Consider the following 21708-nt stretch of genomic DNA (forward strand, 5'->3'; position numbering starts at 1 on the left):
ATTCTGGGAACGCCTTCAACACTATTGGAAAACCATTCCAGGTGACTTATAGTCTTGAAGCTCATCAAGGAGTGTGCAAAAGAAAAAAAAAACATCAGAGCAAAGAGTGACTATTTTGAAGAAACTAGAATAGAAAACATGTTTTCACCTTCTTCTTCTTTTAAAGTACATACCTCCACACGTGCTCATTCAGTTTTCATGCCTTCTGTGAGAATCTACAATGTAAATAGTCATGAAAATAAAGAAAATGCATTGCATGAGAAGGTGTGTCCAAACTTTTAGCCTGTACTGTATATAATAAAAGAACCATTTAACAAACATTTTTAACTCACTTTTATTTATGCGTGTACTTGTGGTTTTGTGTCGTTTTTGTTGTGAGTTGCATTATTTATTTATTTTTGCCTTGGTTAAGTTGATTAAACTGAAAATTTTGTAATAATTATCAACCTTACTTTCATGTTGTGAGTTAAGCATATATTCTTCAGAAAACATTTTTGAGATATTGAATGAAATCTTACAATTTTTCGAGCACTATACTGTATATATATATATATATATGTGTGTGTGTGTATTAATGACACACCAAAGCACAAGTCGTGATGGGCCCATACCAACGATGATAAACAGCCACAGCAGCTGCATTGTTTTCTTAGATGTCAGATGTCACCGTATCGCCTTGGCAACAGACAGTCCAGTCTGATGATTAAGTTACATACTAATGTATGTACAATGTGGCGTCTTACTGCGAGCTGGCCTTAATGGCCGTGGAAGGTCTCCTGGGGAAGGAAAGGAAGTGACTCACTTCTTGTTGATAGTCCACTTGCTTAAAAAAAAAAAAGGCCCAGCCTGGCCCACATTACAGCGTAGCACACATAAAACTAATCATTAATCCAAAGCATGCGTTCCAAAGCCATCAGATTCTTGCTAAGCGTGTCAGACTTGAATGATCCCTCCACTAAACGTATTCTTTAAAGTGGGACTTGATGATCTTTGTTGTTTTCGCAAAGGCCAGTTTAAATAGTGAGTAGCAGACGTAAGGGAGCGTCCATTAAACATAGATTGCGCACTTGACTGTCTTATCCTGAAACCCCAAAGGAGTGACGAAGGACTCGCTATTAAAATGTCATTAGGACAAAACATTTTAAGTGTTAAGAGGGAGATTGCCTGAGCTACGGCAGGGAGGATTAATGGCCGACGTCTTCGCCATGAAGATGAATGAGGAAGTGAAATGAAAACAAGAATGTCATCCTTTGCTAAAAGTTTTAATATTCTGAGGCGTACACACACGTGACAACTTCATCACACTTGCATTAAAAAAAAGAAAAGAAAATGCTTCATTATGAAAACTATAGTCGGACTACAATCAACGCACTCCCATCGAATAGAAAGCAAACGCCGATCTCAATAAATGTTGAACTGTACTCAAATGTTAAGAATGCAACATGTCAAAGTCAGCAGTCTCGTGCACTGGAATACAACAAGAACATTCAAACGTTTGATCTCACCTTTTGTTTTGACAAATACAAATGATCAATTAGCCACGCTTGCCTTTCATCTCAGCAATTGCGTACCAAAATCTATCTCATGAGCAAAGAAAAAAAGAAATGCGAAGAAGCTGGCTGACCTCACTAGAAAGTTGGAAGCAAAATGTCCGCTTGAAATCTTTGATGCCTTCACTTGGAAGTGCTTTACAAAATCGAGTGGTTCCGTGTGACACGAGTCCAATTTCTTACGTAAAACACTCGAATCAGCTCCCATGGAAATGAATGGAACGGCCCAAAAAGCAACAAGACTTGAAAGTCAATTTTAATGGAGGAGAAACAGAAGTCCAAAATATTGTACTAATATAATAATGACTAAAGTAAAATAAAGGAAAAGAATGGAGTTTCAGTCACACTTCAAGGCAGTGTGCAAAACACAGACAAATACTCATTAAGATGTCTCAACTTTTCTCTCAGGTCACCAGCAAAACGCTAGTCTTTCTACGCAGGGGATAAAGAATATACCGAATGCGCTGCATTGTCCGTGACACACACGTGCTACAGCAACATGGATGCTACTCAGCACGAGCATTTGGAGTCAGATACGAGCGGACGGCGCCGGCGCTTTTGTCTAAAAGTCATCGATGGCCTCCTCCTCCTCCTCCTCGTCAAACTTCCTCTTGAGCGAGCTTTTCTTCGTCTTGCCCCTGCTCTTGCGCTTGGCCACGAAGTCCGGGTCGGCCTCGCGCAGGTGCACCAGCTCGTGGTTCTTGAGCAGGCCGGGCACGGTGAAGCCCTTCCCGCAGGTGTCGCACGTCCACGGCTTCTTGCAGGAGTGAGTCCGCTTGTGAACGTTGAGGTGCGACGCCAGCTTGTACGTCTTGCCGCACACGTCGCAGCTGAAGGGCCGCTCGTTGGTGTGCAGCCGGATGTGCACCTTCAGGTTGCCCACCTGCGTGAAGCTCTTCTCGCAGGTGGAGCAGCGGTAGGGCCGCTCGCGGGTGTGGATCCGCAGGTGCACCCTCAGGCAGTACTTGCTGGAGAACTTCTTCTGGCACACGGGGCAGGGGATCTTGGCTTTGGGGATGTGGTCCTGCTGGTGGCGCTTGAGGTCCGACAGGTACACGAAGGTCTTGCCGCACTGCGAGCACAGGTACTGGCGGTCGCCGATGTGGTAGCCCATGTGGCGCTTGAGCAGGCTGGGCACCAGGAAGCGCTTGCCGCAGCGCTCGCACATGTGCGGGCGGTCTCGGGTGTGCCAGCGCTCGTGGTTGGACAGCTTGAAGGCGGTGGGGAAGCTCTTGCTGCAGTGCTTGCACGGGAAGCTCATCTGGCTGGTGTGGCACTCCATGTGGCGCTTGAAGTAGGTGGACTGCGTGAAGCCCTTGTTGCACACGTGGCAGTAGAAGGGCTTCTGGCCGCTGTGGGCCAGCATGTGCTTGCTGAGGCTCTGCAGCTTGGCGAAGGTCTTGCCGCACTGGCCGCAGGCGTAGGGCCGCGCCGCGCTGTGCGTCTTCAGGTGGTTGTTGAGGAAGGCCTGCGTGCGGAAGCTCTTGCTGCAGGAGGTGCAGGCGAAGGGCTTCTCGCCCGTGTGGATGCGCTCGTGGTCCAGCAGCTTGGACTGGTACGGGAAGCTCTTGTCGCACATGCTGCAGTTGAAGCGGTCGGCCGGCGGACGCGCCGGCTTCTTGCGGCGGATGCTGGGCTGCGAGTAGTCGTCGTGGCTGAACCTGTCCAGCGGGAGCGGCGGCAGCGCCGGCAGGGAGATGGTGTTGCTGGCGATCTTCGACACCCACTGGTGCAGGGTCACGCGCTGCCTCTGGACCTTTTGCCCGTCTTTGGTCACCGCCGCCGTTTTCATCGGCACTGCCACCACTTTGAAAGGGATGGATTTCAGCGCCGGTCGCGGCGGCTCCCATTTTTCTGCCTCCTCGGCGCCTTTCTTTTGCCTCACGTTCTCCTCAGGAAGCGCCGTCTTGGCGAGGCTCTTTGCCGCCCCGCCGGCTGCGTTATCCGCCTGGGAAGCGCTGACGAGGACCTCCGCCTCGTCAGAGTCGCTCGACGTGTCACCTAAGCCGTCTTGGTCGGCGAGCACGAGCGGGCTGGCGATCGGAGAGCTGACCACGGGCTGCGGCTGCGGCGGAGGAGGAGGAGGCGGCGGCGGAGGCGGAGGCTCGGCGGCTTTGGGTCGGAAGGCGAGGGAGGAGAGCACGCAGTCGCCCACTGAAGACGAGATGGTTGCTGGACATGGGGAAGGTTTGATTAAGATCCTCGATGAAAACAGACGGAAAATGATACACCGCAGCAGACTGACTTTGAGCGCGTGTGGCTTTCGAAGTTGATCTGCATATTTGACTGGACAGCCCATAGGCCATACACACCCATGCAAGCCGTTGAAGCCACAGGGCGGCCATCTTGCTCCTCCCATCTCGTGAGCAGACTACTGCATAAACTATACCGTTTACGTACACATTAACATATACAATATACAAGCCCAATATTAGAGTTGGCAGAGGCATCGTTAAGCATAATCATTTATACATTTAGTGAAGGCAAGTTGTAAAATGTCGAAAGACCTCTCCTTTAAAACATCAGAAATCATGCTGTTTCTAATAAGTAGCGTCTCAAATTCCATTCTGTAAATGTATAGGATCGTATGCCGAGCAAAATGGCGGCCTCAAAAGTCTTGGCCTATCGGCTGTCCAGTCATATTTACAGATCAGTGGTATAAGCTCAGGTTAGCGGCTGCTAACCCTTAGCGTGTTAAGAGGGATTCTTGAAAAAAAAAAAAAGGAGAGCAATGATGATGACATGTCAAATCGGTAAAATTACCGAATGAACAATACTGAGCTCTCCAGAAAAGAATTTAAAAAAAAAAAAAAAGGAGGGATTCTTGACTCATTTCAACATTTTCAGCAGCAAGAAGTTCATCTCTTTTCTGTAACAGTTCATTTGATAACTTCATTCATCTTCATGTACAATGGATCCCTGGTGCTCTGAGGTCAGCTAAAGGCCAATCACAGCGGACATGTTGTCTGGGTTTGGTCATGTGACGTTAGCAAACGCAGCCATGATTGGTCGTTAGCTGACCTCAGAGCACACGTGATGTCATTTTCAGCCCACGGCAAGTGGAGTGAAAATGTGGTTTTAAAGGGATTCATTGTACATGAAAAATAATGACCTTATCAAATGAACTAAAGGCAAAGTATTAACTTCTGAAAATCGATACCAGTCAAGTATCCCTTTAAAAGCCTCCGTGTCACTTGTGTTCATTCTAGTGTATGAATATGCAAATGACTTCATTATTTTGTAACCGTTTGTCCAATAAATCCATTTTATGCACGACGGCGGCTGCGTCTGTACAATTCATTCCATTCATCGTTTCAGCTCTAGTTGTAAAGCATGAAGGTGATTTGAGCGAACGGGAAGGGCGCCAACATGGCTGTGACGGCGCCATTTTGCATTCAATCCGATAATGCGCAATAAAAGCAAGCGAGTTCATACCTTTACTAGATATAAGTCCTTTGGACTGCTGGTACTGGAGCAGAGTCTTGAGGTCGCCGCCTACGGGGATGACGCCCCCGCAGGCCTCCAGCATAGCCGCTTCCGATGAAATCATGGAACTGAGCTGAGGTGGAACAAGATGACTCAGATGATGTCACAAATGACCACATTGGGTCGGCGGGGTTCCAACGTGGTGCGTTTGCACGTCGTCCCCCCCCGATGGATGGCACGCATACCTGGGAGAGATTGGGAACAGGAAGCAGTTGCTCCAACTTGCACACCAGGCCGGCGATCAGAGTCTGCAGCGCCGTGTCAAACTTTGTGCCATATTGAACCGGGAACACTTCCTGTGGAGGCAAAGTCCGATGCGGGAGCTTTACTGACAGCGGAAAGCCTCAAAACTGGGAATGCTGACCGATGAACACGGTTACTACGGAGATAGCTTTTGTTGTTGTTATTATTATTATGATTAGTATGCACGCCGCATGAATCCAGTGTATCCATGACGACTTGGACCCGAGCTCAACAATGTATGGTTTCAGGAAGGCGCAGTGTACCTTAAAGAAGAGCTTCCTCTCTGTGGGGCTTTTCAGCAGATTCTGGACCAGCACCATGAAGTTAGTCTGACATTTCTCCACTTCCGCGTCCTATTGTGACAGAAACGATCCGACGTTGAACGCTGCGTACATCTCGGAAAGAGACTGTTGGCATTCTTACCCCTGCAGGTGCCGCGATCTTCAGTTTATTTATTAGCGTTTGAATAGCGCGGGAATCTGGTTGGCCCTCCCCCTGGAGCAAATCCAAGATGACCTGAAAGATGAAAAGAGTTCTTAGTTATTAAATAACTCGTACCACAAAAGCATGTCTATGATCGCCAACATTTTTCATATTGACGATAGCCAATTCAATATTGCTACTAGTTCAATTCATTGATTTTCTCCCCTGTTGTCAAGATAAACAAATACTACTACTAATTTGTATCCAATTGCACGCTTAAATTTATTGTACTATTGTAAAATGTATATTTGATAGCTGCAGCCCTTTTTTTTTTTTGAAGTTAAGTTCGGTTGCACCGCCGGTTGGTTCTGGAACCGATTGAACTTGTGAGTCAAGGTACCATTGCACTGTATAGTTGGACTGGTTTCGTGTACGTGTGCGCAATGAAGATACCCGCTTACCCTTGCCCGCAAACCCAACACCAGCTGGGCCGTTTGCTTGAAACTCATGAGCTCCGGAACCGTCTGCGTCACCATGGTGACAAATTCCTCCACTTTTTTGTACTGCCTGACGTTTCTCTGGCGGATCACCTGCCACATGAACGAGTACGTCAGCTGCAGCGGGGAGGCCATCAGTTGAAGGGAGGCAAGGGGGAGAGCCCCTCCGGCACCTGGGCGGGTCACACAACAAGGAGCAGGAAATATGACCGTCCATCTACTTACTTTCCATAGCATTTGTCCTCATTTGGGGTCATGGGGCAAGACTGCACACTCACACCGCACATACACAATAGTGCTTTCTGGCATGTGCATTATTTGCGGCTGCACAGGACAGGTTTGACACGTTTGGAACCCTAACACAGACTATAGGCTGCTCGTAATGCCTTCAAATCCACACATGACCTTTTATATCATGAATGCAGGATTATGGCCAAGTATGTACAGCATACAGTATTCTACAAATGAATGAAGTCGGTTATACAATGTAATGACGTTATTGAGCATAATATGCGCAGACGCTGGTCGTGCGCTTAAAAAAACGGAAGCATAAACAGTAATGGTTGCAAGAACCATGCACATTGAAAGAAATTAGTACCAAAAAAATGCACCCGATTTTTTTTTGTTTCAATTAGTAAGCAACTGTTCGAATTTTGTTTGATCGTGCATGCAACAAAACCAACCATGCAGCGGCCGTTCGGAACATCCGGGCAACTACGTTTAATTTTAATCAAGCGCGTGCATGGACCTGTGACGGGTTTTACTTCGCAATGCTGCCCACATTAAAGAGTTTGGGCCACATCTATGGCCGTCCTTGATTGTCAGTATCTATCCTAACGCCTAGCGACAGAGTGAATGCGCCACATTTTATTCAACTGTTCTTGGCGGCAGCTCTTAGCTCGCTAGCGTTAGCTTAGCAATTTACCGACACCCTCGGACCGCTTCTCCATTCTGTGGCCGCTGGTCAACGTTGCAAACTCACGGGGGTAATAATCCAGTTACATAAAAAAAACTACGTGCTGTTAGCTTAAAAAATACTCAATAAAAGTAAAATAAATTTCTTTTTCTCGAACGTCAAGCCAGGAAGAATAATGGCGACCGAGGCTAGTAGCTTTCCAAAACAAAAGCGCCGGTGTTTCCGGCGGAAGTGACTGTATAAAGTAAAAGCATCGCACATTTGAAACGAAATTCTTTTAATGACCTCGGAAACTGGATGGCGCTACGGCGTCAAATTGTCAAACTAAGTTTATTATATTATGTTTCAAGACGGGAAAACCATAACGCCAAGGAAATTCATTAAACAAAGTGTTAACAGACTTGTAAGATGCTAAAAAAGAAGAAGAAGCTTACCTTTAATTGTCTAATTAATTAATTCTATTTTGTTATGTAATAAATGAAGTATTATTGGGACAATGGACTGTTTCATATCCACGTCCTCTCCTATTGGTAACAACAGATGATTACAATTAGCACTTAAATAAGAATCCATTCAAAAACAATTCAGTCATGTTGTTTTGCCCTTGTGAAGTTCGCCAAACACTGCAAAATATAAAGCTCTCAAGACAAACACGCATCTTGCACAAACTACACAACACAGACTGTATAAACGTCCCAACCATGAGTTTTTTATTTTTTTATAAATTCACATATAATGTTAATAGTGTTAATGTTTTCCTTATCGTGAATCCTAAATGACCAATAAATACATCCAGTGAATGCAACATTTATTAAACCGTCCAATACAAAGATAAGTTCATTCACTCGTTCACTACTAACACGCCCGGTTACAATGCATATTTGGCATCTAGAGCTGTCAATGGTAATAATAATAATAATGACGATGATACTAAATTTGTCATTATTGTGGTTGTAGTTGACAGTAGTATAGAACTTGCACTGTATCAAACGGAGCGGTTTCTTTCATATTGCGGCTAAATAATGCAATTAGAATATTAGACCATACATGTAAAAGGGGCAAAAACAGTATAAAAATGTTGGCCAATAAACATGTAAGATGCACAAATGTGCTCACAGTAATTTGTTGCTGAATGACAAAACAAAAACAAAATATTTTCCTGGTAGGTTCAATAAACATTGCAAGTCATCATTTCAAGCAAAACACGCATTGGAATGTGCACTAGTCACACAAAAATGAATGATATTGGACTTTGGGGGTCAAATTTAAAGATGACAACAAAACATGAAACAATTGGACATTGAAAAGTGTAGATGAGGTCAAATTTCGTTCACTGTTAAAGGTTACAGTGCGTTTTAAGGTCATCAATATTCGTATTTTTTGTGAGTAGTGTTTTAGCGATTTGCACTTTTGTATATTTTAATGACGTGGTTCCTTGGAAAGCAATCATTGGACTACTAAAAAACTATTATGTGAATATTAATCACGGGCGGCAGTTGCGTGCGGTGGGCAAAGATTCCCGGCGCGTTGATTCATCGCGCTGGGCCGACATCAGTGGTGTTGTTAAGTGGCATTTCCTGCGGCCTACGGCCACGTCTTTTGTGGGCCGAGAACAAGCGTCCCTCTTATGCTCCTCGCTGAGCTCATCCGCCCGTCCGTCCGTCTGGATCTCCTCCACGCTCCCGTGTGTGTGCGTGACGCATCCTCTCTCCACACAGTCACGTTCTCATGACCGAAAGCAGCTTGACTCACAGAATGAGGCATCGCAAAGTCCGCTGCTCGGCGGCGGAGAAGAAGAAGAAGGAGAAGACGCAGAAGAAGAAGCCATACATGACGGCGGAGAGGGCAAGACAATGGAGGGATTCACGGCCCGTCTGGCCGTGGCTATCTTTGCCATCTGCTCCGAGCTTTGATACACAAAGTGGGACCCTTGTTGAACCGCAGGCGCGGCGTTGTTTGCGAGCGGCGGCTTTGCCATCTGTGACCCATCATCGCAATGTCAACAACAAGCGCAAATGGGCTCCATCGCATCACTTTGTATGTGTTGACTGTATGCTGAGACGGCATCGAGACGAACACAAGGACATGCAGAAGGATCGTCCACTGGCTACAACGTTAGACGTTATGTGGGGGGAAATTTTGGCACCGCTGAAAGTTGATTGATTGATGACGCTACGTCGTTGCAAGTCCTACTAAGGGATGAAAGACCAGTGCTGAAAGTCCAGTCGATTAATGGATGACCTTTATTGATATCGCAAGCAAGATTTTTAGCAGTCGACGACAATGTGCCGAATGTTGAGTCGTTTAATCAATGATGTCATTGACATGGAAAACAAGTCATAAGCAGGCCTTGAACCACGACAAATTTCGAGTCCACTAGAACGTGCTGAAAGTCTGTTTAAGTCAATTTATCGATGATGTCATTGATATGTCAAGCAAGTCCTAAATGGGCGTTGTACGAATTGAGATGAGTGATTGTCAACTTTAAATGTTGATATAAATGTTGCGGTCAAGTTGACGAATCACGTCAACTCTTAAATGAAGTTACAGTTGATCTCGAGCGCAGATGGCAAATCCACGTCCAGAAAGGAAAAGCCCTGCCACATGCTAGCTAGCTAGCTCCTTAGCAGGTAAACAAGCAGCCGTGGAGCTAGCTAGCTAGCTAGCACCTGAGGCTAAAGCCAAACTGGGGCAGAGTTTGTACTTTCTCCAGTCAAGTCAAATAATAGTATTGCAATATCTGGTTTTCATAAAAAGAGAAGGTCACGTGATGATTTTCAGGCCAGTTTAGCAGGATGTTGGTCGGACAGAACCGCTCATCTTGTTTGAAACTGAGTCTCGAGTCACTCCGTTTCAAAACAACTTGCTGACAGGACACCCGATTGGAAATCCGTATGTCCGCTCCTCCAGAAGAGAATCCGGTCCCGGCATATTTTTCGGTGCCGGTAACAGAACGAGCCGTCCTCATAGAAGCGTGTTTTTTTCATCGCACATTGTAGCATTCGTGATTCGCGATTTAAGACTTAATCCACATGACGCTCTGGTCTCCGTTTTTATATTGTGTCATGACTCATCCTGCTTGCTTTACACATCCATGTTGTTGCATTAACACCACTTGCCCACTTCCTTTAAGTCCATATAGGATTTGTACAAGATGTACAAGAAGACAGTTGTGCGTCTTGATGACACAAGCACGCACGCACGCACGCACGCACGCACGCACGCACGCACGCACGCACGCACGCACGCACGCACGCTCACCTTCGCAGCAGGTGGCGTGGCCTTGACCGACACGCCAAATCTGGGCAGTGAGCCATCACAGCTCCTCCCTTACAGATCCTTCCCCCCTTTTGTCTTTAGTCTTCATCTGCTCTCGTGCCCGGCGCCGCCGCTTTCCTCCGCAAGAGCATCGCCGGCGGCCTTTTGAGGCGGGACGGACACAGACACGCTCGGAACCGAGTCGCAAGGCGCCATTTCCATCTCCTCGGCACGACGCGCTGCTAAACGTCTGGTAGACGTGACCTGAAGAAAATGAGTTGAATCAGCGGGCGGACATCATTAGGTGAGCTCATCGGGGGGGCTCAAAGCGCCGCTCCATATTTCATGAGCACTTGTTAACAGGAACTTCCTGTCAGGAAGTGCTCGCCAAGACAAGACGACATCATCATTCGGGCTTTATTGGAGTGGCCCTTGGAGATTTCACATAATGGCTTTTTCAATAGTAAAGATCATCGGCGTCCATTTTCTATCATTCTATTTAGCACGGAGACGTATTAGTAGTAGGAATGAATTGATATTGAATTCAATGGCTTTCATTTGCGTTCCATAGCGACAGCCCAGGAAAAACATCATCATCGTCTGAATGGACAAACTGCAAAACGGCTTCTTTGTGCAGGAGGGGGGGGGGGGGGCATGTCAAGTGCACCGCCATAAATGGCCACCAAAACCAGTCCTGTTTTGAAACAACTGTTTGCAAGGCGATTATATTGTTTGCGTAAATGCTGATATGTTCCAAATCCAACACACACGCGTAAGAAGCGACAACAAAAATGACTGCCTGGAACCAAACACGTTTTGCCGTCAGCCATTTACATGCTGAGTCAACAGGACAGAAATTGGAAAAGTGGATCTACTCACCCGCCATATGATGAGAACGATGCAAGCCGTTACCGGAACCAACACCAGCAGCAGCGGCGTTCTTTTCCACCATCTGGAATCGCGACCTTCCTTTTGACCCCCTGCGAGAAGGACGTCATTGGAAATATAAAAACAACAACACAAATCTGATCACTGACTACCCGATTGCCCTGATCATTAAATACTGAACTGGTTCGTTGTACTGTTAGCGCAATTATTTATTTATTTATTTGAAAAAAAAAAAAAGCAGTGTGGATCATCGTCAAAATGTCTACAAAAGTGGTCCAATGCAACTTCACAATTGACTTACTGCGGAATCACGCATTTAGGGATTTTTATTTGGGGCCATAACTCATGCTTTGCGGGCTTTACTGCTGGTCGTACTTTAAGATTTTGCGGGTTCTTCAGTGATTTGACCTCCTGTTTTTGATATTTAGTACTCAATAAAAAAAATGATTTATGTTGCTATTTTTTGTAATATTTGAGTACATAAAAACAGACTGTTTCTTTCCTTCAACACAATCTATTACTTTTTTTTAAAAACAAAACAAAATGTAGAATATTTTGTAAATTAAGGAACTTGCACCATGAGATAAATTTATAAAAAATGTTGACAATTTTCTTTTAATTCTTCTTAGCGTGTCTCATCACTGGTGAGACATTTTTCAAACGCAAGCCAGTTACTCCTGTTTGATGGAAGCGACACAGTAAGACCGACGACGTGTGTGTCGCGTTTGGCCCTCATTTCTATGGAGGACCAAAACTAAATAAATAATATCAATAAAAGTGAAAATAAAAAACATCCATGTCTTGAAGGCCATCGTGAGCGTTGTTGTTTACCTGCCGCGTTTGCCGTATTGAGACACGGCGGCGGCTTGCAGGCGAAGCCGGACGCTTCTTGACCTGCGACGCGGAGGATGTTCTCGACGTAGTCGAAATAAAGTTGGTTCTTCAAGCTCGCCTCCTGGTAGTGACACTGGAAGACCTGCATTGCCGTTTCCTGCACGACAACGTCCAATGACTTGCCGGCAACGGCCCAACACGACGACGCCGGCTGCTTACCAGTTCCTGGTGGTCGAAGGTGAAGCGCAAACTCTTCAGCATGGCGATGAAGACGAGGATGTTTTCCTTGTTGGAGGAGACGGCGCCAAACATGTCGGCCAGGTGGCGAAGACTTTGCTCCAGCGGGTACACGTTTAACACCACCCAACATGCGCCGGCCTGAGAAAAAGCGACATGTCGGTCACCGATGAGCTCATTTTGTCGCACCGTTCGTCGCATACTTACCACTTTTTGGGGAATGTAAAGAACAGGAATCTCATAATCGGAAGGGATGTTGTGCTTCTGAGGAGGAAGCAACGATTGATAAACGCAAACGCCGAGCAGAAAGTCACATTCATGGACATGGCAAAAGCTCACCAGTAGCGACAGCTTGCTCACATCGTCAGTGATCGGGGTTCCAAATTTCCCACAGCACACATTCAAACTTGTCAACAGACTCAGGAGGACGCAAGGTGCCGCGAAGATCTGCCCCAATTTCAGGGATGCAAAAAGAGTGCAGAAGACGCAAGGTCAATATTGTCTCTCACACGAGCTCGTCTGCTTTTGTCAACAGGAGTGAAAACAAAAGTCACACAAAAACATCATCCAATCCTCCCTTCTGCTTTTAAGACGCGTCCTCGTCATCGTCCGCACATTCTTGCAGGACGACAAGTAGCAAATTGAGGCCAACAAAAGACAAAGAAGTGCAAAGAAAAACAGAGCACCAGCAGACTTACTTTCTCCCTCATATGGAGCCCAAATGCAAGGTCGCCTTGATCCGCTGCATGGAGACGCGTCTTGAGAATCCAAAGCTGAACCGAGCCCTGTTTGAGTGCGCGAGGTCCAAGCAAGCAGTGAAAGTTGAGGATGGGCCAGCCGTCTGCCTTCCTGCCTTCCGACTGGCTGGCTTTTGGACTTTTTGAAGGTCTGCAAAGGCCGCCTCCGGGCTGAGTCACACGCTGACCACGTCTGAGAGTCTGAGACGGATCCAGCGGATCGTCAGCGGCGTGTGGGCGCTCGGCTGCGCTCGGCTGCGCGTGGCCGCGCGCGCACGGCCACGCGCGCGGCCACGGGTGTATTCCAGCGGGAAGACCAGACCGGAGCTGCTCTTTTGAATGCAAATCAATGCGCGTCTTTGATATTCAATCAGCCTCTTCTACTTGTCGAAGACGCAAACGATGTCAAGAGAGCAAAAAAATGCACATTTGCAGAGTAGCTTGAGAACGAAAAGATGCTCCACTTGAATCAATAGCAGTCAAAATGAAATTTTAAATGTGTGTACAAAATAAAACGTTAGGTTTGTATGAAAACATGTACATCATTTTAATAAAACATCAAAACAAGATATGTTTTGATCATTTTGTGCTGAAATGGAAACTAAGCTATCAGCAACATCTCTCATTTATTTCCCATCAACTTCTCAACCCAAATTGAGCATTCTGACCTTTGAGAACATCTCAATGTCATGTTTGTATTGCACGCAAACATGTTTCTCGTGATGTTTTCATCATGACAGGATTGTTTTACCATCTGCTCTTTCTCGTCGTGTGGCTTCCAGACATTTTTTGTCCACCTGCATCCCATTCATTTATGAGCTGCATTTGTTTGTGAAGCTTACTCACTTGCCAGTATTTCCTGGTGTCACTCTGGAAAGTAGGCGACACGCACACACAAATATTAGGGCTGGCAATTCATCAGAATTAATTGCATGACTTCCATAGTTAACTCACGCTTAATCCAACCTTTTATATCTGTTCTAAATGTGCAATCAAATATTTTTTCCTAAGTTTTCATACACTTGTTAACATAAAAGTGAATTAAAAAAAAATTCTAATAGAAATATGGCTGCATCTTTTAATCATACATTACATTTGATTCATACAATAATTTCATAATAATTCATAAAATTGAGTTCAAAATAAAAAGATGTACTGTACTGTAAAAATAACGAGCGCAATATTCATTTGTAATGTCATTTTTCTGCCACTAGATGGCATCGTTGCACTTGTAAGGCGTTGGTGAGCTCATATTAAGAGCGATCTCATCTTTAACATGAAGAAACTTGTGAAATTCTGCACATTTTGAAAATGGCCAAATACAACTTGACCTCAGTCTCCATAAATATACAGTATATGCATTATTATTATTATTATTAGTAGTAGTAGTATTGTTGTTGTCTAGTGCGTTGCGACTGGAATTCCATCAGTACAAGCTTTCTAAGTAAGGGGCGGTCATTAATCGCGTGTTAAAAAAAAGGAGTGCCGTTAAAGGAACTTGAAATGAACTCAAAATGAACGTACTAATTCTGACACCCCTTTATGCTAACAAGCAAAAAAGGCAAAGACTTTGATGGAACTGGAAAATTAGCATGATAATATACTTTTTATACTTTTTACTTGTCTTAAAAAAACGACATTATGAGAGAAATGATCCTTGAATATAGCATGGAATTAGCAATCAGGCTAAATTGGCTAAACAATTAATATACTATTATAAGTATATATATTATTGTGCATTTTGTTTATATTTTGATGAATTAAATATGACACTATAGAGGACCAAAATAAAAAATGAATACAAGTGAAAATAAAATCGGATATGGGAAAAAAAAAGAAAAAGAAACCAATAATATAATAAATGATTAATTAAATCTCATTTTGACTTCTTTTAAAAGTTGAATGCCAGCTATTCTGTCGCCGGGCGGAATTGCCAAAGATATTCCGGGAAAGGCTCCAAGCATATCATGTGAAATATGCCCCCTAGTGGCTGCCATCGGGATAACCAGGAGAGGCTGTCCAGGTTTGTTGATGGACACGCAGGGACAAGTTGCGTGATGCCATGTCTGCATTTGTGTTCTTGCGTGTCGCATCGCTCACACGCCGCCACGATGACAAGCCGCGGCCTCTGAGCTCACATGCTTTTCGTGGCTGCGACCACTTTGAAGAGCAGGGGTCCCAAAAAAAGACGGCGCATCAGAGGGGGTCGCCACTTTTGCAACGCGCTCCTCTGATCCCTCTTTAAGGCCGGAGCGGCAGCTGGCGGAGATTACAGCAGTCAGTGACGCCGACCGGCACGCCAGCAGAATTCTGCTCTGGGCCGGACACCCTTTTTGCTTTTACAGTCCTTTTTTGGTTGTTGTCGGTTTGAATGTGAGCGTCGCGCGCCGACCTCGACTTTGGCTATGAGTTGTTTCGGATACCGCCGCGAGCTGAGCAAGTACGAAGACGTGGACGAAGATGAGCTCCTGGCATCGCTCAGCCCCGAAGAGCTGGCCGAGTTGGAGAAGGAGCTGGTGGACATCGAACCCGACGCCGACGTGCCCATCGGCCTGCGGCAGAAGGACCAGACCGACAAGACCCCCACCGGGACTTTCAGTCGGGAGGCGCTCATGAAATATTGGGAAGCCGAGACTCAGAAAATCCTGCAAAATGAAATTGCCGGCGCCGGACCCAAAATGGTCAGTGGCGAGCGACAAGGACAAAAAGTGGCCCTCGAAATTGCTCCGTCATCCAACCAACGTATTTTCAGCTTCTCGCTTCCATCGCGGCCTCGGACCTTCCTGCGCCGCGACCATCTCATCGCGTACAATTCAAGAGCTGCGCGCAAACATTTGTATTAGAGGAGCGCGTAACAACAACCGCTAAATCGCCTCCGGATTTGCGCTCGCATTTCCATGGACTCGTCCAACAGCAGCGGTGCGATTTGGCGACGAAGGCGCTCAATTGGGCACAAAAATCAATTGGCGAAAATAAACATTTAGTGTGTGGCACATTAGGCGGGTGGTGACGCGTATGATCCCCAAAAAATGCATTTTTATGTCAAAGTGGGGCAAGCTAGCACCGATGTGTACACCAGGGATAGACCGATTATCGGCGCCGATATTTGGCATTTTGACCAATCTGAAGGCCGATAAAGTTGGCCTCTCGCTGAGCGCTGAATGCTTGCGAACGTAGCGAATTTAGGCTTTTCATCAGGATTTGTAGGAGTTTTCCTAAACACATTTCCAACATATTCAAAACATTTTTGCTGCCAAAATCTTTTAGCTACATTCGCATGCATTTGTCGCTCAGTGAGATACATTTATGGGTCTATTTAAATTTCCACTTTATAAAAAAAAAGGATGCTGAAACTAGGAACTCCCTACACTTTTTATTTTAAAAAAACAAACAACTTCCTGCCACTCCACCTTCCCCTAAGTTGCAAACAGTCAATTGAGGCATTTACATTTTAGGTCCATTGAAGACTAAATTGTCCATAAAGTATGAATGTGAGTCGCCCGGCGATTGACCGGCGACCATTCCATGTGCGATTCATGCCTAAGAGTAACATTTTAAATGTGTGTGGACACAGGATGAAGAAGACGAAGAAGGCGTGACGGACGGAAACAGCCAATCCGAGGACGAAAAGGACGACGAATGCCAGACAGATCAGCAAGATCAAAACGAGGATGAAGAAGAGGAGGATGAAGACGAAGAGGAAAGTGAGGAGGAAGAGGAGGAGGAGGAGGTGACAGAAGAGGAAGACGACGAGGAAGAGCAAAACGCTAACATGGAGCCCGTAGCGCCGCCGCCGCCGCCTCCGCCGATCAGCGCCCCGCAGCATCTGAAACCGCAGAAGGCGGAGCCTCTCAGACTGACTCCTCCCCCTCCACCCGCGGACCCCAACGCCAGCGGGAACCCCACCGTTGTGGACGAGGTCCTGCAGCGAGCGCTTAGCGATGACCCCGAGCTCACACAAGTCAACTTAAATAACATCGACGACATCTCGCAGGTACAAAAATGGATGACATCATATCCGCAAACGTACGACATAAAAAATCTGCCATTGTTTTGACTTTGTGGACCAGGATTTGCCGCCTGTGTTGAAAGGAAAAGAAAAAGTACATTTCATGAATGTCCACTACTCGTAATCTTATCAATCTGGGCCTTGAAAAGAACCACGTTGGTCTCTTACTATTAGCAGGAAGATCCTAAACAAAGGTCAAACCCATGAATGTGGCTTTCTTAGGCGACCCTGATGGGATTTGCGGAAGCTCTGAGGTCCAACACGCACGTGCGCGTCTTCAGCCTGGCCAACACCCACGCCGACGACCCGGTGGCCGTGGCCATCGCCGACATGCTGCGGGAGAACTCGTCCATCGTCAGCCTCAACATCGAGTCCAACTACGTGAGCGGGAAGGGCGTCATGGCGCTGGTTCGAGCCCTGCCCGGGAACAAGACCCTGACCGAGCTACGGTTCCACAACCAGAGGCACATTTGCGGAGGGCAGGTCGGTGTGCGGGTCGTGCGGGTCGTGCCGGTCGTGCCGGTCGTGCCGCTGCACTTTGACCTCCTTCCACGTCACAACATGGCTTCCGTTACGGCAGGTGGAGATGGAGATGGTGAAGATACTTCGGGAAAACCAAACCTTGATCAAGCTGGGCTACCAGTTTAACCTGCCCGGTCCCAGGATGAGCATGACGGGCATCCTCACCAGGAACCAGGACCGGCACAGGCAGAACCGACTGCAGGAACAGAGACGGCAGCAGCAGCAACAGGAAGGCGCCGTCAACCCGCGGACCGCCGTGCTGGTAACGTCACAAAGACGACGGCGCTCGTAGGCGTGCAGCGCGGGTGGAAAACACGGGTCCAGAAAGTCAGAAGCCTGCCACAGTTCTGGCTTTAGCCCCGGGTGCTAGCTAGCTAACTAGCTAGCTAACTAGCTAGGGAACTAGCAGGTAACCGAGCACCCGGGGGAGCTAGCTAGGGAGCTCGCTAGCTAGCACGAGGGGCTAAAGCCAAACTGTGGCAGGCTTTTTGTGGGGCTGCACAACAGTTGTTATTAAAAAAAGAAAGAAGAAAGAACGACTGAAAAAACTTTGGTTCATGGTTTTTGTCATTAGACCCCGAGTAAACGTGATTTGCCCCCATCAATTGTTTAGAATGCCCTGTTGAAGGCAAAAGATGTTACCAAAGCACTACTTTTGAGGGCCTCACTTGAAAAGCGCTCTTTGGCACAAGATGATTAGCAGATTATTGGATGATGTCAAAGCGCTCAAACCAGTACTTTGGTGCCATCTCATCGGTACGTTTTGTTCTTCCTGTTTGTAGAGAGCCACGCCCTCCAGCTCACCTGCATCCTCTCCTTGGTCCTCCCCGAAAGTCCCGCGGAGCAACCTGGTTAAGAAGCAGGCACCTCCTGCACCGCCGCCGCCGCCGCCTCCTCCTCCTCCTCCTCCGCCGCCGCCGCCGCCGCCTCCTCCTCCGCCACGGCTTCCCTCTCGCCAGGAGAAGAAGAAGCCCACCCGGACCATCGCAGAGGTGATCAAATGCCACGAGGCCAGCACGAAGGCCAAGACCAAAGGGAAGAAGGGCAAGAAGGTCAAGGTCAAGGTCAAGGACGAGACCACCTGCATCCTCAAAGAGCTGAAGAACGCGCTGAGGCCCGTTGCGGCCGAGAGGCGGGCGGACGAGGGCGGCAGCAGGCCGTCCACGCCGATGAGGTCAGCCCACGACCAGCTGATGGACTCCATCCGCAACAGCACCATCCGGAACCTGAGGAAGGTCAGCAAATTGCGCATGTTTGGGTTTTTTTTTGCATTGGAAAAATCTTTACTTATTCCATTGATAAATGTTTTAAAAAGTCACAAAAGTACTTACAGTAGTGACTTTTTAATGAAATCAATTCAATTAATGAATCAATTAAAAAGCATTGAATAGAATTGTACAGTCATAACAATGATCATGATTTCAAACTGCCGCATAAATAAATAAAGCTTAAAACCAAACGAGCACTTTGGCAATAACAGTGATGAGAACAATGAAACAATGGAATCCACCTATTTCTTACGCCACCGGAAATGTAACGGAACACGCTTGGTTTGCACAAACGAAGCACAGCCTCGTCTGTAATCAAGCCGTGAGTAGCATTAGCATTAGCATTAGCGTTAGCGTTAGCGTGCAGGCTCACCTTTTTCCATTAGCGCTCGAAAGCCTTCCTTTTCGTCGTACGGACGACAGTAAGCCTTTGAATATGGAGGACAAAAGTGCTGCAGCCATTTGTTGTTGTTTTTAGTCTCTTAGCCAGATTTTTGCTCGCAAGTCAAGACAAAAAAAAGTCACGTCGCGTCACTCGCAAGTCAAGCTACCAGTGTATACTTCAATAATAATCATGACGTCATAAATACATGAAAATGTACCTTCTTTTGTTTTTTTTACCACAGACAAATGCATCCATGCTGTCCACGTTTGCCACTCAAATACTTTTCAGTGGCGGCGAGTGTTTTGCTAGCTCGCGACTCGTTACTGTGGAAAAAAGTCGGCTCTGCCTTCAGCCGCCAAATTCCTGCCGCTTCATGTTGCTATTCATAGCAAGTGTTGGCTTTGATAAAGGCAGACGGAGCAACAACACAAACACAAACACTTGACGCTTAATGCAAAAGTCTGTTGCACACGTATCTAGCCCATATATATATATATATATATATATATATGTGTTTTTTTTTTGTGTTTTTTTACAGGTTGAACTGCCATTACACCTACGATAATATAGAAGGAAGAGGAAGTTGTCATGGCAACTGGCTGGGATACAGGATGATGCAACAGTGGTAAAAAAAAAATATATATATATATAAAAAGAAGTTGGAATTGTTTTGCACCGCTGCACATGATTTCTTTTGTAATTTTATTTTTAAAAGCTAACGTTGTTGACTGATGTTTCTTCCTTTTTTGCTTGTAAACTTGTAAATATGTGAGTTCATTTCTAAATACAGATTTGTTTGTTTGTCAAGTTGCTATTCAAGACTCCTATCCAGTATTTTTACAATTCTATATTTAACCGCCGTGAGTCAAAGTTATTGTGATGCAGATGAACCATTCACACACGTCACACTTTGAGCTATTCACATGGTTTGACGAGTGACAGCCGATAATAACAATTCGACACCCCCATGATGGATGTAAAGGGGAAGATGTCGCAGGAAATGGAATTTTTTTTTTTTGGGGTACGACTTAACAAGCCTACGACTTTAGAAACGAGCATATGAGTGATGCTTAGTTAACAGCTGCATGAAGAGGATGCGTTGAGTCGGTGTGAAGTGCCTTAAAACTTGCCCTGGACGTGTAAAATCGTTTGGCAACTCGATTTTCCAGCGCCAACTGCGGTATTAACTTTGCCTCCCACTCACTTGACAGCAATCTGCATGTTTTATTCGACACTTGAAGGACAAGACGTGCCCCCTCCCTGCCGAAGAAGAAAACTTGCTGGCAGGAAGTGGAGCACTTTGTCATAACAATCCGTCCAAGTGCCAATAAGGGAAAGCCGGTGGCTGAAGTCAATGAGACCTGCTGTAAAATGTGGCGACTTCCTGCTTGTAAATGTAGTCAAGAGCCCTCATGTCAAATTCGGAGACGAACATTCCTCTCACGCTGCTAAATTCAACTTGCATTTTTAGTCTTTATATGTGGTTGTGCTTTACGTGTAAGCGTGTGTGTGTCACTATGAGCGAGCGGAAAGTGACATACCTTGCTCTAATCCCTCAGAAGGTCCGCAGCTGAGATGTGATACAGCCTGGGGCCGTTTGCTAAAAATAAAATGGCACATAGAATTCATGCTGTTGTTATTGACACTCTTGAGTAAACAATGGCAGCGCAAAACATGAACAATGAGTTCTCTTAATACGGTGGACTGACTTACTAAACCAAAACACACTTTTCAAAATAAAATGTCCAGAAACAAGAACATGAACTCAAAAATGTCACCAGTATGTACAATAGCTTGCATAGAAGAGCTACAATGTGCGAGATCTTCCATAGAATGAAGATAAATTAGCTGCAAATTATTATTATCCCCTACAAAAATGTCAAAAATAAAAACTAACTTAAATAAAAGTGAAAATAAAAATGGATACAAATAAAGAATTCGAAAATTAAATACAAGAATAAAAGGAAACAAAAATAACATACAAGGTTAAATAAATAAAAGATTAAAAAAATAGAAAACAAGATTTAAAATACATAAATAATACACATATATATAATAATAATAAATGTGGAAATATAGACAAAAGGAAATAGATAAATGGAATTAAATATCAATCAATAAACACGCTCTGCTCTTATGTTTGTATACAAAAGTGAATTTCATGATCATCATCAAATGAGTCATGAAATGTGATTCCAATGAGGGGGCGGGTCCTAAACGTGAACTACCAAACAGGCGATTGCGAACAAGGAAGTGTTGACGGCTCGCTGGAGCTCTGACGGCCAACTTGTCCACTGTCGCCACAACTTGCGACTTAAATGTCCCGTTGCTCGACAACTTCACACAAGTTGCTCGAAACATCTCCATTGTTTCTTGTGCGCGAGTCTGGCAGATTGACACGTCGATCAACCAATAGGCGAGCTAGTTCAACCCAAGACACACTTGGGACCGCCCC

At 45.8% G+C, this 21708-nt stretch overlaps 3 protein-coding genes across 5 annotated transcripts; 1 reads left to right on the plus strand and 2 right to left on the minus strand.

The window, feature by feature from the left end:
- Positions 1 to 1246: 1246 nt before the first annotated feature.
- LOC144035520 (uncharacterized) lies at positions 1247 to 7336 on the minus strand. Of its 2 annotated transcripts, XM_077545274.1 has the most exons (7): positions 7125 to 7336; positions 6164 to 6372; positions 5703 to 5795; positions 5543 to 5632; positions 5222 to 5332; positions 4986 to 5109; positions 1247 to 3722 (listed from the first exon to the last, which is right to left on the minus strand). In XM_077545274.1, the coding sequence occupies exons 1-7, from the start codon at positions 7147 to 7149 to the stop codon at positions 2113 to 2115; spliced, it is 2262 nt and encodes a 753-aa protein (XP_077401400.1). In that variant the 5' UTR covers positions 7150 to 7336; the 3' UTR covers positions 1247 to 2112. The 2 variants fall into 2 exon arrangements, with proteins under 2 accessions (XP_077401400.1, XP_077401399.1); XM_077545273.1 differs by having other exon boundaries at positions 6164 to 7336.
- A 492-nt stretch (positions 7337 to 7828) lies between these two features.
- LOC144035216 (uncharacterized) lies at positions 7829 to 13245 on the minus strand. Of its 2 annotated transcripts, XR_013288392.1 has the most exons (8): positions 13031 to 13245; positions 12672 to 12779; positions 12540 to 12596; positions 12315 to 12473; positions 12093 to 12252; positions 11253 to 11353; positions 9785 to 10637; positions 7829 to 9737 (listed from the first exon to the last, which is right to left on the minus strand). XR_013288392.1 is itself a non-coding variant. In XM_077544745.1 (7 exons), the coding sequence occupies exons 1-7, from the start codon at positions 13040 to 13042 to the stop codon at positions 10479 to 10481; spliced, it is 756 nt and encodes a 251-aa protein (XP_077400871.1). In that variant the 5' UTR covers positions 13043 to 13245; the 3' UTR covers positions 7829 to 10478. The 2 variants fall into 2 exon arrangements, 1 of the variants encoding a protein (XP_077400871.1); XM_077544745.1 differs by having other exon boundaries at positions 7829 to 10637.
- A 1853-nt stretch (positions 13246 to 15098) lies between these two features.
- lmod2b (leiomodin 2 (cardiac) b) lies at positions 15099 to 20067 on the plus strand. Its single transcript, XM_077543744.1, has 6 exons — positions 15099 to 15750; positions 16644 to 17063; positions 17301 to 17561; positions 17659 to 17862; positions 18383 to 18835; positions 19792 to 20067. The coding sequence occupies exons 1-6, from the start codon at positions 15475 to 15477 to the stop codon at positions 19816 to 19818; spliced, it is 1641 nt and encodes a 546-aa protein (XP_077399870.1). The 5' UTR covers positions 15099 to 15474; the 3' UTR covers positions 19819 to 20067.
- Positions 20068 to 21708: the final 1641 nt, after the last annotated feature.

This window comes from Vanacampus margaritifer, chromosome 15, assembly GCF_051991255.1.
Source record: "Vanacampus margaritifer isolate UIUO_Vmar chromosome 15, RoL_Vmar_1.0, whole genome shotgun sequence".
Classification (NCBI taxonomy): Eukaryota; Metazoa; Chordata; class Actinopteri; order Syngnathiformes; family Syngnathidae; genus Vanacampus; species Vanacampus margaritifer.